Genomic DNA, 16,355 nt, shown 5'->3' on the forward strand with positions numbered 1-16,355 from the left:
ATTTAACAATACATCGCGAGAAAGGGTCTAAAGCAGTGGCCTCTAAATGCAGACTCTTGGTTTGCTGCTACTCTCCAAGCCCAGCTTACTCGGTTAAAAACAGTGCAAGTCCCTCCATACTCTCAGCCATGCTCCTATAACCATATATTTTTCATAAACACACACACAGACCGACTGCTTTTTACTTATCTAAATTTTAAAAAATGGATTATATATAATTAACAAAATTTTATCATCAAAATTAATCATTACATTTTACTACAAATTAAAATTATAATTTTATTATCAAAATCTCATGAAATTCCTTAAGAAGTATAGCTCTAATTTGTTATTTTTAATGGCTGTATGCTTTTTTAATGTGTTATTAACCAATAATCAATCATTACTGTCTTGATGCATATACATTTTGTTTTCACACTACAAACAATGCCATGATAAACATTTTTGTAGCTTTGACTCTATAATCAATGCTGTAATAAACATTTTGTAGCTTTGACACTACAATGCTGTAATAAACATTTTTGTGCATAGATCTATTTAACTGGTATAGATCTTTAACAATGAGGCTGAGATTTAGAGTAAGCTGCTAGATTGCTTTCCCAAAAGATCCTAATGATTTAGATTCATAGGCCACACATCAGAATACCCTTTCCCCACATTCCTGTCAAGTACAGGTGGTGGTGGTTTAAATTTTTCCCAACCTGATGAGTGTAAAAGGATTTTTTTTTTTTTTTTTTTTGAGATGGAGTTTCACTCTGTCACCCAAGCTGGAGTGCAGTGGCGTGATCCTGACTCACTGCAACCTCTACTTTCCGGGTTCAAGCAATTCTCTGCCTCAGCCTCCCAAGCAGCTGGGATTACAGGCGCCCGCCACCACGCCCTGCTAATTTTTGTATTTTTAGTAGAGACGGGGTTTCACCATCTTGGCCAGGCTGGTCTTGAACTCCTAACCTCATGATCCACCCGCCTCGGCCTCCCAAAGTGCTGGGATTACAGGCGTGAGCCACTGTGCCCAGCCAGGATCTCATTTTTTTTCTTTAATCTGCAATTCCCAGATTTCTAGTAAATTAAAGGGACCATCTTTTAATGACTAAACTATTTTGCATTTGCTTTTTCTGTGAACTGCCTTTACACATCTTTTGCCCAAATTTCAATTGGGTTTTATTGTCAAATTATAGGATCTCTTTGTATAATACGAATATGAACACCAAATCTAAAATCAATGCTGTTTGCAAAATTTCCTTTTCCTAAATTCTATCACATGACTATTGACAAATGGCTTCTGGTATCTTTTGCTATACACAATTTTTTATATGGCCAACGTTGGTTTATAGTTTCTAGCTTTCTGATCAAGTGTCTCTCAAATCCCAGGTTGTACATACAGCTTTGAAAGTTTCGTTAAGTCTTCAGTCCACTTTATTTTTATATGATGCAATGGTCTAATTTTATTTTCTTTCTTATGTATAGTTATACTTCAGCATTATTTATTAAATAAACCCACTGAATTGAAATACCACTTTTACCATATATTACATTGTCAGCACACTATCATCTATTTATAAATTCCCTATTCTGTTCCATGCATGTTTCTGTCCAATCTCATGCAGATACTATATTGATTCAATTACAAGAGGTTTAAAATAGGTTCTGAAATCTGGTAAAGAAGTCCCTGTTCACTATTTCTTTTTTGTTCCTGAACAAGCTAGTCTCAAACATTTATCCTTCCTTATAAACTTAAAGAAATTTTAATCAAAATTTTTTTAGAGACAGGGTCTCCCTATGTTGCCCAGGCAACAGAGTGCAGTGGCTATTCATAGGCACAATCATAGCTCACTACAGCCTCGAACTCCTCGGCTCAAGTGATTCTCCTGCCTCAGCCCTCTGAGTAGCTGTGACTAAAGGCGCCATGTCATCACACCCAGCTTAATCAATTTTTAAAAAGCTGTAATTCATTTTTAATTTTGTAAAGTGGATATTAAGTATTCTCATCTAAGAATACAGTTTATTTGTAAATACCTATACTTTCCTCATAAATATATTCCTAAGTATTTTACTTAGTGAATGGAACATTTTCCTATTTCCAGATAGTAAAAAGAAAAGCTGATTTTTGTACTTTTATATCTAGCCGGCTTACTACATTAATTCTATGGTTTATTCCATTGGGTTTTCCAGATATACAATCATATCAGCAAAAAGAGAACACTTAATCATTTTCCCAATGTTTATATTATTTCTTTGCTTGTTTTATTTATGAAAACCTCCAAGACAGCAACGAATAATGATGATAATATTGGGTGTCCGTATCTAGTTTCTAAATGCAATTTTAGTGTTTTGCCTTTTTGAGTATTTGCTATTCATTTTTGGTTATAGTTTCTATTATATATTTTCCCTTAATGTGTTGCTATAGTAAGTCATGTTGATAGATGTCCTGTTATTAAAACCAACCCTGCATTCCTGAAATAAACTTTACTTGGACGTAGCATATTTTTTAAGAAATTGATAAATAGCTGGATTCTCTTTGCTTATACTTCATTTAGAATGTGGTTTTTCGGTCTGATTTGAGGTATACTCCACATACGACAATTAATCTGTTTTAGGTGTTCAGTTCTATGAATCTTGCAAATACATACAGTTGTGTAACCATCACCATGATTAAGGTACATAATATTTCCATCACCCCAAGCCCCTTGTAGTCACACTTCTCTCCTCATCTATAGTCCCTGGCAACTACTAATCTGTTATCTGCCCCTAATTTTCTTTTGTATAATGTTATATAAATAGAATCACGCCTTACACAGCCTTTAAGTATGGCTTTTTTCACTTAGCATAATTTGCATCTCTTTAAAATAACTTTACAATTTCTTTTCAGATGCTACAAACAGAAATGTAAAATGGTACAGCTGCTTTGGAAAACAGTTTGGTATTTCCTCAAAAAGTTAAACACACTGTGCATACGACACAGCAATTTCACTCCTAGGTTTACACCCAAGAGAAATAGAAGTATATGTGCATACAAACACTTGTAAATAAATTTTAATAGCAATATTATTCATAATAGCCAAAAAGCAGAACCACCAAAATGTCCATCAATCGAGTAAAATGTGGTTTAGCCATACGATGGAATATTCAGCAATAAATGAATAATCATCATTTATTAGTACCTGAAGTACTATTACATGGTACAACACAGATGAACTTTGAAAACATTATGCTAAACAAAAGAAGCCAGTCACAAAAGACCAAATATCATTATGATTCCATTTATATGAGGTTTCCAGAACAGGCAAATCCATAGGGCAAAACTGGTTGCACAGGACTTGCGATGAAATGGGGAAGATTTGCAGTGAAATGGGGAAGTGACTGACAATGGGTATGGGATTTGTTTGTAGGGTGATGGAAATGTTCTAAAATTGATTGTGGTAATAATGGTTATACAAGTCTCTGAATATACTAAAAGCCATTGAACTGTACACTTTAAATGAGTAAATAGTATGGTATGCAAATTATCTCAAGCTGTGAAAAAAGAACAAATAAGGAAGCTATATACATTATTCCTCAATTGTCTAGAATAATTAAAATAACACTGGAATTAGCTCTTTTGTGGTTAGACAAAATTTGGCAATGAAACTATCTGTCCTTGAGGCCTTTTCCATGTTTCGTCTTTCATTTTTCCAATTGCTTCTGTGGTTTTTTTTTTTTTTTTAACTTCTCTGTAGATTAATTTTGGTAATTTTCATTTTCATAGAAAAATCAAAATAAAACTTCCTCTGAGTTCCAGATTTGTTACCCTAAAGTACATGCAGTATCTTTTTTTTTTTTTTTCCTTTTTTCTGAGATGGAGTCTTGCTCTGTCACCTAGGCTGGAGTGCAGTGTCATGATCTCGGCTCACTGCAACCTCTACCTCCCGGGTTCAAGCAATTCTTGTGCCTCAGCCTCCCGAGTAACTGGGATTACAGGCGCAAGCAACCATGTGTGGCTAATTTTTTTGTATTTTAGTTGAGATGGGGTTTCACTGTGTTGCCCAGGCTGGCCTTTTTTTTTTTTTTTTTTTTTTTGAGATGGAGTCTTGCTCTGTCACTGAGTGCAGTGGCCGGATCTCAGCTCACTGCAAGCTCCGCCTCCCGGGTTTACGCCATTCTCCTGCCTCAGCCTCCCGAGTAGCTGGGACTACAGGCACCAGCCACCTCGCCCGGCTAGCTTTTTGTATTTTTTAATAGAGACGGCGTTTCACCATGTTAGCCAGGATGGTCTCGAACTCCTGACCTCGTGATCCGCCCGTCTCGGCCTCCCAAAGTGCTGGGATTACAGGCTTGAGCCACCGCGCCCGGCCCAGGCTGGTCTTGAACTCCTGAACTCAGGCAATCCACTCACCTCGGCCTCCCAAAGTGCTAGGATTACAGGCGTGAGCCACCGTGCCCGGCCCATGCAGTATCTTCTTATTCTGTTTTGTGTATCTATGGTGATGCCCCTTTTCTCACTACCAATTTTGTATATTTTGCTCTGCTTTTCCCTTCTTCTGGTTGATGAGATGCTTAGTAATTTTAATGGTCTTTTCAAAGAAACAGTTTTACAATTTATTCTTTCCACTATTATATTTTTTAGTCTTTCACTAATTTCACATTTATCTTTCTTTCTTTTTAGTTTCTTTTGGCTTATCTTGATATTCCTTTTCTAATTTGAGTACTCAGTTCCTTTATTTTTCACATTTGATCTTTTAAAATGAGATTTTTTATGACTGTAAATTTTCCTCTGAGTGCAGATTTGGCTGTTTCCCATTGGTACTGGTATGTAATATTTCTGTTTTCATGATAGTTTATAATTTCAGTTATTATTCTTTTAATTCCTCCTGTTAATTTGTATATTCTATTGTTGTTTTTCGACTATTATGGTTACACTCCTTTTTCTAGCACTCAAAATAAAAAATTTTCTGAACTATTTTATGAAATTTATGAGACATCAATAATCTCACAGAAGCTTCCCTTGCACTAAGATACTTTATTTCTTCACTGCTTTCCCTCAAATTCTCACTAAAATATGAACTTTAGGATATTTTTATTCTCCTCACTCAACCCTATGAGACCTGTTTTCCAATTTCAAAGTTCTACTGAAAGAATTCAGTACTTCTAGTTTCACATTATTATTTTAGTCTTTTTTTTCTATTTTAAAAATCTGTATTTAGTACATTATTTCACATACACAGCCTTATAAATACTGGGGGAAAAAAATCCAAATTACTACCTGTAAAGTTCTATGGGAAAGATCCATGAGTTTCCTCTTGTATTGCGCAATTTTGGCTACAGATGTAGTTTGATTCTTTTGTAGCTCACTAATATCTTCAGATATGATCTGTTTAAAAAAAAATTGGGGGGGGTGTTAATCAAATACCACAACTATTTATCAGTTACACCTGTATGGAAATTCTAATCTTGGGATAAGCCGGAGATGCATCCCTCAAAATATAAACTCTTTCCCTACAAATCTATGCATACATTTCTTCCCTTTTTACATACCTAAAATTTTTTTAAAAGAATCATGCAAAGATATCTTTACAGCTCTAGGAAATTTAGCAATGAGGCAATACACAGAAAAAAATAAGCTGGGCGTGGTGGCTCACACCTGTAATCCCAGCACTTTGGGAGGTCAAGGCGGGCAAATTACTTAAGGTCAGGAGTTCAAGACCAGCCTGGCCAACACAGTGAAACCCTGTCTCTACTAAGAATACAAAGAAGTAGCTGGGCGTGGTGGCGCGCACCTGTAATCCCAGCTACTTCGAAGGCTGATACAGGAGAATCACTTAAACCCAGAGGACGGGGCCGAGATCGTGCCACTGCACTCCAGCCTGGGCAACAGAGTGAGACTCCATGTCACAGAAACAAAAAACAAAAAAAACAGAGTGAGACTCCATCTCTCTCTCTTACACACACACACACACACACACAGCTGGGCACAGTGGCTCACTCCTGTAATCCTAGCACTTTGGGAGGCCAAGGCAAGAGGAGTGCTTGAGACCAGGATTTTGAGACAAGCTTGGGAAACATAGCAAGACCTTGTCTCTACAAAAAATAAAAAATTAACCAGGTGGAGTGCTATATGCCTGTAGTCCCAGCTCCTTAGGAGGCTGAGGTGGGAGGATGACTTGAGCCGTGATCACACTCCAGCATGTAGGGGTGGGGGGGATGGAGGCGGAGAGAGAGGAAATTAAGGAATTTGAAGTAATATGGAATACAGCCAACAACCAGGTCTGAATGGAAGAAGTTAAGATGTATAAGATGATATCTAGGGGGTGTCTTAACAGACAAGTAGCCCTGTATGTAACTATTGACAGAAAGTACAGTACATTTCAACATTAACTGTTACAGAATACTTGGAGGGAATCATCAGAGTGCAGAGGAAAAGGAGTGATATTAATTATGCAGCAGGATACGTTTTTATGCCTCTGGATCTTTGACTTGCTGTTTTACCTGACTGAAATCCACTATTCTGCCTTAGGAAGTCTTAACCTTACAGGGTAGGTTAAAATCTCACTATTTTATTAAAGCATCCCAATCAGAATTAATCCCATAATTGTCTCTATCATAATTAATCATTCTATGTCACTGGCTTATATTAACATGTTATAAGAAAGAGGATAAGACGATTATGCAAGACATATTTTAGCACATCTACCTGCACACATCACCTTTTAAAGAAACTTTCCAATGCCATGCCATGCTGAAAGGACAAAATGAGGTGGCTATGTTTTATATTACATAACCTAGGCAATCTCCCACCCCAATTTTGAAAAATCACCAGGGTTTTTAGATACAAGAGTACTTACGACATTATTTCCTACCAGTAATAACTAAAAAAATTAGACATGTTATCAGTCACAGTATTTACTAACAAATACTAAAACCATCTAGGAATTGACTCAAGAAAGAATGCACAAGATTTTAAAAGGGAATATTTAAAAATTATTTTAAAGGACATAAAAGACCACAAGGATTAAAGAGACAAACCACATTCATGGATGAAATGATTTAATATTAAAATTCAATTCCCACAAATGAGTCTTTGCATTTAATGCAATTCCAACCATAATTCTAGCATTCTGACAAGTTGATTCTAAAGTTTTTATGGAAGAATAAAGATCCATAAAGACCCAGAAAACTCTGAAAAGAAGAATCAAGATTAGAGATTCATTCTACTAGATATTAAGATACACTACAAAGCCCTAACACTAAAAAAATGTGGAATGGGTGGGTATAAGAACAGACCAACTGGCCAATGATACATAAGAGAGGGTCTAGAAATAGATCACATATATATGGAAACTTAGTGTAATTTAAATTCTTTGATAATCATTGAGGAATATCACATTTTTATAGGCAATATTAAAAATATGGACCCACTATTTAGAGAAAAATAAATCTGGGTTCATACCACGTACTTGATATAAAGGTAAACTCCATGATGACAACAAAAGACTCAAATGTGAAAGGTTAAACTCTAAATTTTTTTAAATATAGGATACTCTCAGAATTTAGGGTGAAAAATTATTGAAGCAAATTCCCAAAAAGAAAACACAAGGCAAACATTTAATGGATATCATTACATTAAAATTAAGGATTTCTCTTCAACTACAGACACCAAAGACAGAGTTAACAGAGAGATGAGAAGAAGATATTTACAATGTTAAGTTCTGGACAAGATGAACTAAGTATATGCAACCCCAATCTTCCCATTTAATATAGCTATAAAACTGGGATGGAATACATGGGGCAGCTATTTGAGGACTCTGGCAGGAAGATCAGGGAAGATAGGAATTTAAAGTACCGCTGAACTTGTGGTGAGTTTACCCATTTTTCCCCTCAGGCATCCCTAGTCTGATTTCAACCCAGCCTCAAACCTGGAAATGAGCAAAAATGCTGAAAGGGAGCTCCAAGAGAAGTCTGCTAGTTCTAGTGGGAGGAGATACATCGTATTACCTAGAGAAAGGTTTCTCAACTTCAGCACTATTAATGTTGGGTAATTGCTTGTTGTGGGAGTACTATTCTGTACACTGTAGACTGTGTGCAGCATCTGGGCCTCTACACATTAGATGCCTATAGCACTCCCCAACCAAGAGTCTCCAGACACTGCCAAATGTGCTTTGGGAGACAAAATCACCACCACCACCATAAGCCACTACTAAGAAGTACAGCTCTAAGACTTGAAATAATAGATTAAAAGGAAATGCTAAAAAAAAAAAAAAAAAAAAAAAAGTCCAAATAACCCAAAGGAAAGCAGAAAAACGGAAACAGGAATGAAAAACAGAGGCTGCAAACACAAAACAAATAATGGTAGGACTAAATCCAAACTTTATGCCGTCTACAAGAGTCTCACTTCAAATATAACAATATACGTAGGTTAAAAGTAAAAAGATGAACAAAGGTATGCCATACAAACACTTTTTATCAAAAGAAAGGTAGCGTGGCTATGTTAACATCAGACAAAGACTTTGGCGTGTCTTGAGTAAGTGTCCATGAACAGATGAATGGATAAAGAAAACAAGAAATAGAATACTACTTAATAGAATACTACTTAATCATGAAAAAGAATGAAGTGCTACCATTTGCAGCAACACAGATGAACTTGGAAGACATTTTGTTAAGTGAAATAAGCCATGCACAGAAAGATAAATTCTGCATGTTCTCACTCATACGTGGAAGCTAAAAAAAAGTTGATTTCGTAGAAGTAGAGAGTAGAACAGTAGCTACTAGAGGTGGAGAAAGAGTAGGAGTAGGGAACTGCCAAAGGTTGCTTAACAGATACAAAGTACAGCTAGATAGGAGGATTAAGTTCCAGTGTTCTACAGCGCTACAGGTAACTATAATTCACAACCATGTATTGTATTTCAAATAGCTATAGGAGTGAATTTGCAATGATACCAACAAATGATAAATGAATGGGGTAATGGATATGCTAATTACCCTTATTTGATCATTACACACTGTATCCATGTATTGAATTATCACAATATGCCCCGTAAATATGTAGTTATGTATCAATTAAAAATAATAATAAAAGAAAAAAGTCATTAGAGAAGATATAAAACTTACCGGGGATTAAGAGGGATATGATATAATAATAAAAGGTAAATTTGCCAAGAAAACACAACAATCCTATATAACAACAGCCCTTCAAACTATTAATACATGAAGTAAAAACTGAGAAATGAAAGGAGAAAAACACAAATCCGTAAGTATAGCTGTGAATTTCAACTCTCTTCTCAAACTAGCAGGCAGAAAAATCAACAAGAATACAGAACAGAAATGTTATCAACCAACTGGATCTCACTGACATTAATAGAAAACGTCACCTAAGAATTGCAGAACACACATTATTTTCATAGGCTCCTGGGTTATAAAGCCTTAGTAAAGTTGGCCGGGCGCGGTGGCTCGTGCCTATAATCCCAGCACTTTGGAAGACTGAGGCGGGCGGATCACGAGGTCAGGACATCGAGACCACCCTGGCTAATACGGTGAAACCCCGTCTCTACTAAATATACAAAAAAATTAGCTGGGCGTGGTGGCGGGAGCCTGTAGTCCGAGTTACTCGGGAGGCTGAGGCAGGAGAATGGCGTGAACCTGGGAGGCGGGGCTTGCAGTAAGCCCAGATTGCGCCACTGCACTCTAGCCTGGGCAACAGAGAGAGACTCCATCTCAAAAAACAAAACAAACAAACAAACAAAAAAAACCTTAGCACAGTTAAAAGAATTGAAATCATACAAATTTCTCTGACCTTTAAGACTCTTTAAGTATTTATTTATGAAGTCTTTTTTTTGAGGAGTCTCACTCTGTCGCCCAGACTGGAGTGCAGTGGCACGATTTCTGTTCACTGTAACCTCTGCCTCCTGGGTTCAAGCAATTCTCATGCCTCAGCTTCCCAAGTTGCTGGCATTACAGGCGTGCACCATGACACCCAGCTAATTTTTGTATTTTTTAGTAGAGACCAGGTTTCACCATGTCGGCCAGGCTTCTCTTAAACTCCTGATCTCGAGTGATCCACCCACCCTGGCCTCCTAGAAAAGTCTACTTTACGAAACAAAATATTAAGTATATTTAAGCATTAAGTAATTTTAAATTTGCTTCATCAATATACAATAATATACCAAGACAATTATATGTCAACACAAAAAAACTTAATTATAACCTCCATTTTCATAAGGCCCCATAAATAATAATATGCAATCCCTGGCTGAAACTGGAAATGACAGTCTAATTAATCTACTAAGCCAAGAATTCTAAATTCATTATCATATCAAATCAGATTCATATGATTTGGGGACTTCTATCATAAAGAAGGTAGTTGCATAAAACTATAATTATTAATTTGCAGTGTATGCTACATTGTTTCCTGATTAAGATAAAATAGTAGCACATATATTAAAAAGAAATAAATGGCTATAATCCCTTTCCCTACTTCCAGGGCCAGGGAATGAAAAGCTAAATGCTTACATCTAATCTGGTTTGATGTTGCTTAGTCATCTGATCTTGAACCTTCAGTCTTCGGAGAAGTTCCTTAAAACCCACCATTGGTACAGGAATTAACCTGAAGAAATGCAGTGAACAATTTTCAGATCTTAAGCCCATTACTACAAAATACAAGAAGTTAAGGTTTTAATAACATTCATGTAATATTACATCAACTTTCTAGGGCTCTAAGGCAGATCTATGACTATGAGATAACCATGTTACACCAAAGAGATTTTATTCAACCTCCCTATTTTACAAATGAGGAAAAACAGTTCAGTCAAAACATTACATTATTAAATGCAAATGCAATTAGATTTTTCCACTCCTAGTTAGTTCTCACTATGCTATGCTGCCTTACCATAATCTTTTTTTTTCCTTTTTGTTTTAGCTGAAGCTTTAGCTGGACTATAATCAATATTTTTTAAAGACCATGAAAATGAAAATAAACTTCTCTTATATGTAATAATTATAATTAATAGCTCATATGATTGCTTTCCTAGTAGCAAATATTAGTTCTTAAATGAAACAAGATGAAGACATACTTACTTTTCAGAATCAGGGTTATCTACCTTGGCCTGTTCCCAGATAATAGGATCAACACCTACCACAAATAAAAAATATTTTTTCTAAAACAATTTTCTATTTTTATAATGTGTGTATGACAAAGGCTTTCCTAAAGTAAGACCCTAAACCCAAAGCTATAATGAAAAGTGACTATCAAATATGATCATGGTAAAAATACAAATTTTTGCAGCATAAATAAAGCTCAAAAAAAGTACAGACTGAAAGGAAGTATCTATAACCTATAGGATAATAGATTAACTTCCAGAATATAGAAAGAGTTCCTAAACATCAAAAAGGAAGACAAAAAAAATCTAGAAAATGGGCAAAGGACACAAATAGGTAACTCACAAAAAATACAAATGTAGCTAATAAACATATTAAAAATAAGTATTAATTTTTAAATTAATTATTTTGCCATCGGTGGCCAGAAAAATAACATTCCTGTTATGAATGTAAATGGTAGAACTTTCCCTGGAGGGCAATTTGGCAGTATCTAACATACATAATATTGACTTAAAAATTTCATTACCAGAGATCTATTCTAAAGAAATATATACCAATGTGTTTTAAGACATGTTTACAAGGATGTTGTTAATTACTGCATAGTTTATAATAGTGAAAAGATAGAAAACAACTTAGAGGTGTTAAGTAAAGGTGTATCCATGGAATACTATGCAATGTTTAAATACAGTAAGATTTATCTTCATGTATTGACATGAAAAGTACTAACAAATACTGTAAGTGAAAACGCAAGCTGCAGATGTATATGCAGAATCCTTTTTTAAAAGATCTACATGTAAATATGCTTACATTTCAAATCACAGATAAAGGATTAAACAGAGTACCATAAATTGATAGTAGTTACTTCCGCAGAAAGGAACTAAAGGTAATCTATCACACAGTCAATCTAGTTATGCCATCCAGAATATTTTACAGTGAGAACAAATTCAGGTTTTACTTGAATATTCAATGAATATGAGATAAGCTAGAAAAAAATAAGCCAAAATTTTACTAGTAAATTACCTTCAGTTAGATGGATTATGGATTACTTTTCTTCGGTTCACTATTCCTCAAAATTTCTATTTTAATACATACATAGTAGTTACATAATAAAAAACTAAATGAATACAAACATTCAAAATTATTTCCCAAATAAGTAGATATGTGATGATACTAATTTTATTAACATTAATAACCAACCAACACCTCTGAAATAGGGGGAGTGTTAGTTCTAAATCTTTCTTTTTTTTTTGAACTCTGTGATTCTAGAAACATACCAGCAGGAGGATTCTGTAAAAGCTGTTTGATCTGTGCAGGAGAAAGTTCTGTTCTAGTCATAGAAAGGGTTACACCAAGTTGCTGCAATTGTGTTTTTATATTGGCTTGTTCAAAATGGGCATATAGCGTTGTAGCTGGAACTCTTCTTGAAGTACCATTTGGTGAACGCTCAACAACATAAATAACAACTTCTGTCCTAAAGGAAGAATAACGAATTTATAAAATACGGAGCACAAAACTCATAGCCACAAACCTCAGCATATCATAGCATGTGATTTCAGAAGTGTAAGTTGAATTCAGACATGGTTATTTTAGGAGGCAATTAAAATGTTTCCTTTTTTTTTTTTTTGGAGCAAAGTTTGCTCTGGTGCCCAGGATGGAGTACAGTGGCGTGATCACTGCAGCCTCAATGTCCCAGGCTCAAGCAATCCTCCCACCTCAGCATCCAAGTAACTGAGAGTACAGTCACACACCTGCTATGTTTAGCTTATGTGTGTGTATATACATAAAGTTCTGGGATTACAGGTATGATGAGCTGCTGTGCCCAATTGTTTTCTTCTTAAATCTTGAAAATAAAAAAGTTTTACTTAATGTAATGTTCATTTACAAATCAACCAAAATGATAAAGTTAAAATGAACCAGGTAAATAAGATAATATTTGGGGGTTTTTTTTGTTTGTTTGAGACGGAGTCTCGCTCTGTCACCCAGGCCAGAGTGCAGTGGCGCAATCTCGGCTCACGCCATTGTCCTGCCTCAGCCTCCCAAGCAGCTGGGACTACAGGCTCCCGCCACCACGCCCAGCTAATTTTTTTGTATTTTTAGTAGAGACTGGGTTTCACCGTGTTAGCCAGGATGGTTTTGATCTCCCGACCTCGTGATCCGCCTGTCTCGGCCTCCCAAAGTGCTGGGATTACAGGCGTGAGCCACCGTGCCCGGCCAATAAGATCATATTTATAAAGCGGTTCGCTTAGCTGCAAAATCCTATGTAAATGTTATTTATATAGAAAATTATGTTGAAATTTACGGGTTCTCTGCAATTACGACCATGAGTAAAATCTGATTCAATTATTGCTTCTCATTAATAATCATTCCTCCAAATATCCTAAAATAAATGTCTTGCCACGAACACTGAGAATTATACTTAGGTCAAGGGAAGTAAAGCAATAATATTTATCCATGAATGAACATGAACAGTAATCAGTTAATAACATTTTCCAATAACATCTTTATGGCCCTCAATTTGCACGCATCTATGACAAATGGTCCCTTCCTGGCCTGAATGAAAATCTAGAAAATTATTAGCATCTAGTAAGTTAAAAAATCCAAATTTTTAAAAATGCTTTTAAATAAATGTTTTTATAAATACTGAATAATCACTACCTGAGAAAAGACATTCTGCTCTGAGATTTAATTTGTGCTTTAGCAACGAAAACACTATTGATCACTCCCTTAGGACCAGAAATAAATACACAGAAATAAACAGTATATTTATGTATACTTACTGATCATCTGGCAATGTTTTAGTGCCCTCTACATTTACAGTAAGGGTCTGGTTTCCTCCCAGAACTTTATGCAATGATTCCACCAACTGTTGTTGTTGGCTTCGAATCTCTGTTTCTTTTTTGTTGAAAACTAAAACCACTAGCCCATCTTCATCTTTATTACTGGGCATGCAACTATAACCTACTGCCTGTGGAATGACAAAATAAACAATATAAAAAATATGTACGGATCTTAAATCAAGTGTTTAATATTAACAGCTTAATATCTGCTAAAATGGGAAAAACAACTTAATGTCTGGTAATTAAGGGAATAATGATTCTTCCCACCATTTTGTGCCCTAGGAGGTCACAAAATTACAAAGAAAAACTATTTTACCCGGGAATAACATTAACCTATACAGTAAGATTAAAATTTCCCCTTTGAGAGAGTAACTAAAGAGCTTTCTCCCCTAAAAAATTTTGATATTCATTATTGTTGGTTGTTTCTAAACCATATGCATGCCATTATAAAAGTGACTGTAAAAATCACCAACTAATTATAATTTATTTCACTATACAGATTGTTCCCAACTTAAGATTTTTCCATTTTATATGGTGTAAAAGCAATATGCATTCATATATACATACATGGAAACCATACATGGAATTCTGATCTTTTAGTTTTTATTATAAAATTAAAATTATTATTATAAGATAGACTTGGTGTTAGATTATTCTGCCCAATTGTACACAGATGTAAGTGTTCTGAGCATGTTTAAAGTAAGCTAGGCTATGATGCTTGGTAGGTTAGGTGTATTAAATGCATTTCTGAATTACAATATTTTCAATTATGATGGGTTTATTGGGATGTAACCCATTACAACTTGAGGAGTATCTGTACATCTGATTCATGGAATCTTAAACTAAGTTTTAAATGTATAAAGAAGCAATTTACAAATAAATACTTTTAAATCACAGTAATGACAGTCAACTTACAAATACTATAAAGAATGTCTATATCACTTTATTGGTTTATATAATACAAAACTTTATGAAACAGGATTGTATTTTTTCACATATTAATAGGACCAATTATACTTTTCTAAAGAATTGCTCTTTAGGTAGAAGCCGTTTATCCTTATCACCACTCATCTGCAACTTTTAAAAAAGAATTTAAATTAACTCAAGTGTACATTATGCATTTTACCATGTTATACACCAACTTTATTAAACTGTTATATTCGACTTATGTCTATTATTGAATACCTCTTAGCAACTAAATACGTGTATCAAAATTTCAACTACATGCACTCAATATACTTTTTGTTAGTGATGAGACAAAGAGATGTTCTGCAACAAGACAGGCTGACCACTTTATTCAAGGATCCCATCCTCAGCCTTACAGTTCCAAACACAGGGTTATGTACATATTGATTAGGTTTAAGAGACCAATGTAGGCCAATATAACTTCTAAGAGGCTGAGGTATAAACTGGAATGCAATATATAATTTGTTATGGAAAATGCATTACCAAATGGAACTAAATACTCTCACTGGCTGATAAAGAGATTTTCTGAACAGACAAATGAGAAGGTTGTTTGGTAGGCAGGGAATAAGAACACAGAAAACGGGCAATACTGTTTTAATAGCTTTGGGGTTATACATGCTAAGGGGAATTCCTGTCTGCTGGTTAAGGTATACTCTCCTGGCCAATGTTAAACGAATACCACTAAATTGCAGTTTGGTGTCTCCCCTTTACAGGTGCCAAGCAAACCATTCTCCTGTTTACATTTTTTTTCTTCAGTTATAAATCACATTCTAGTCACACTTTCCTTCATTCATATTCTGGTCACCTTCAACCACACATATGTATGAAATCACTTCAATTTTATAATTTCTATATTTTCAAAATAAAAGTATAATCATACCATGTTCAAGGAGTAAAGACCCCAAGCAATTGTTATCCGGATATTAATCTAAATATATTTTCCATTATACAAAATCTTCAATTGAAGATATAAACAGTATTAATAATACCTTAAATCGACAAAAGGGATTTTCTTGTGTGAATTCCACTGGCGGAATATTATTGTTGAAATACCCTTTTCCTGTTCCCCAAAAGGCCTGCAGTTGATTCCATTTTGCCAAAATAGCATCTCTCTCATCTCCCAATAGTGTTGGAGCAGAAAGAGCACTCGCAGTATTTATCAGCTGGTTGGACTGTGTAGGAGCTTGTGTAGGCTGACTGAAGAGACCACCTAATGCTAAAAAGGTACCCAAAATTAGTATTTCAAAACAAAACAAAACAAAGCTTAATCCAGATCATAGGCATGGTAGGCAAAATAATGCCCCCGCTCCCCCACCCACAAAGATGCCCATATCCTAATCTACAGAACCTATAAATACGTTATCTTACATAGCAAAAGGGCCTTTGTGGATGTGATTAAATTAAGCATGTTTAGATAGAGGGTTATCCTGGATTATCAGGAGGGACTCAATGTAATCATAAGATCCTCAAAAGTAGAAGAGTGAGCTC

General features: G+C 35.2%; 1 protein-coding gene across 1 annotated transcript in view; it reads right to left on the reverse strand.

Moving 5' to 3' along the window:
• NUP54 (nucleoporin 54) overlaps positions 1 to 16,355 on the reverse strand; it is a 32,971-nt gene that overhangs the window by 4,996 nt on the left and 11,620 nt on the right. Inside the window, exons 4-9 of the mRNA XM_007998944.3 lie at positions 15,857 to 16,083; positions 13,842 to 14,029; positions 12,339 to 12,535; positions 11,044 to 11,098; positions 10,480 to 10,573; positions 5,240 to 5,347 (exon numbers count right to left, since the gene is read on the reverse strand). Coding sequence (XP_007997135.1) covers positions 5,240 to 5,347; positions 10,480 to 10,573; positions 11,044 to 11,098; positions 12,339 to 12,535; positions 13,842 to 14,029; positions 15,857 to 16,083 — 869 coding nt within the window. The remainder of the gene's footprint in view (positions 1 to 5,239; positions 5,348 to 10,479; positions 10,574 to 11,043; positions 11,099 to 12,338; positions 12,536 to 13,841; positions 14,030 to 15,856; positions 16,084 to 16,355) is intronic.

This window comes from Chlorocebus sabaeus, chromosome 7, assembly GCF_047675955.1.
Source record: "Chlorocebus sabaeus isolate Y175 chromosome 7, mChlSab1.0.hap1, whole genome shotgun sequence".
Classification (NCBI taxonomy): Eukaryota; Metazoa; Chordata; class Mammalia; order Primates; family Cercopithecidae; genus Chlorocebus; species Chlorocebus sabaeus.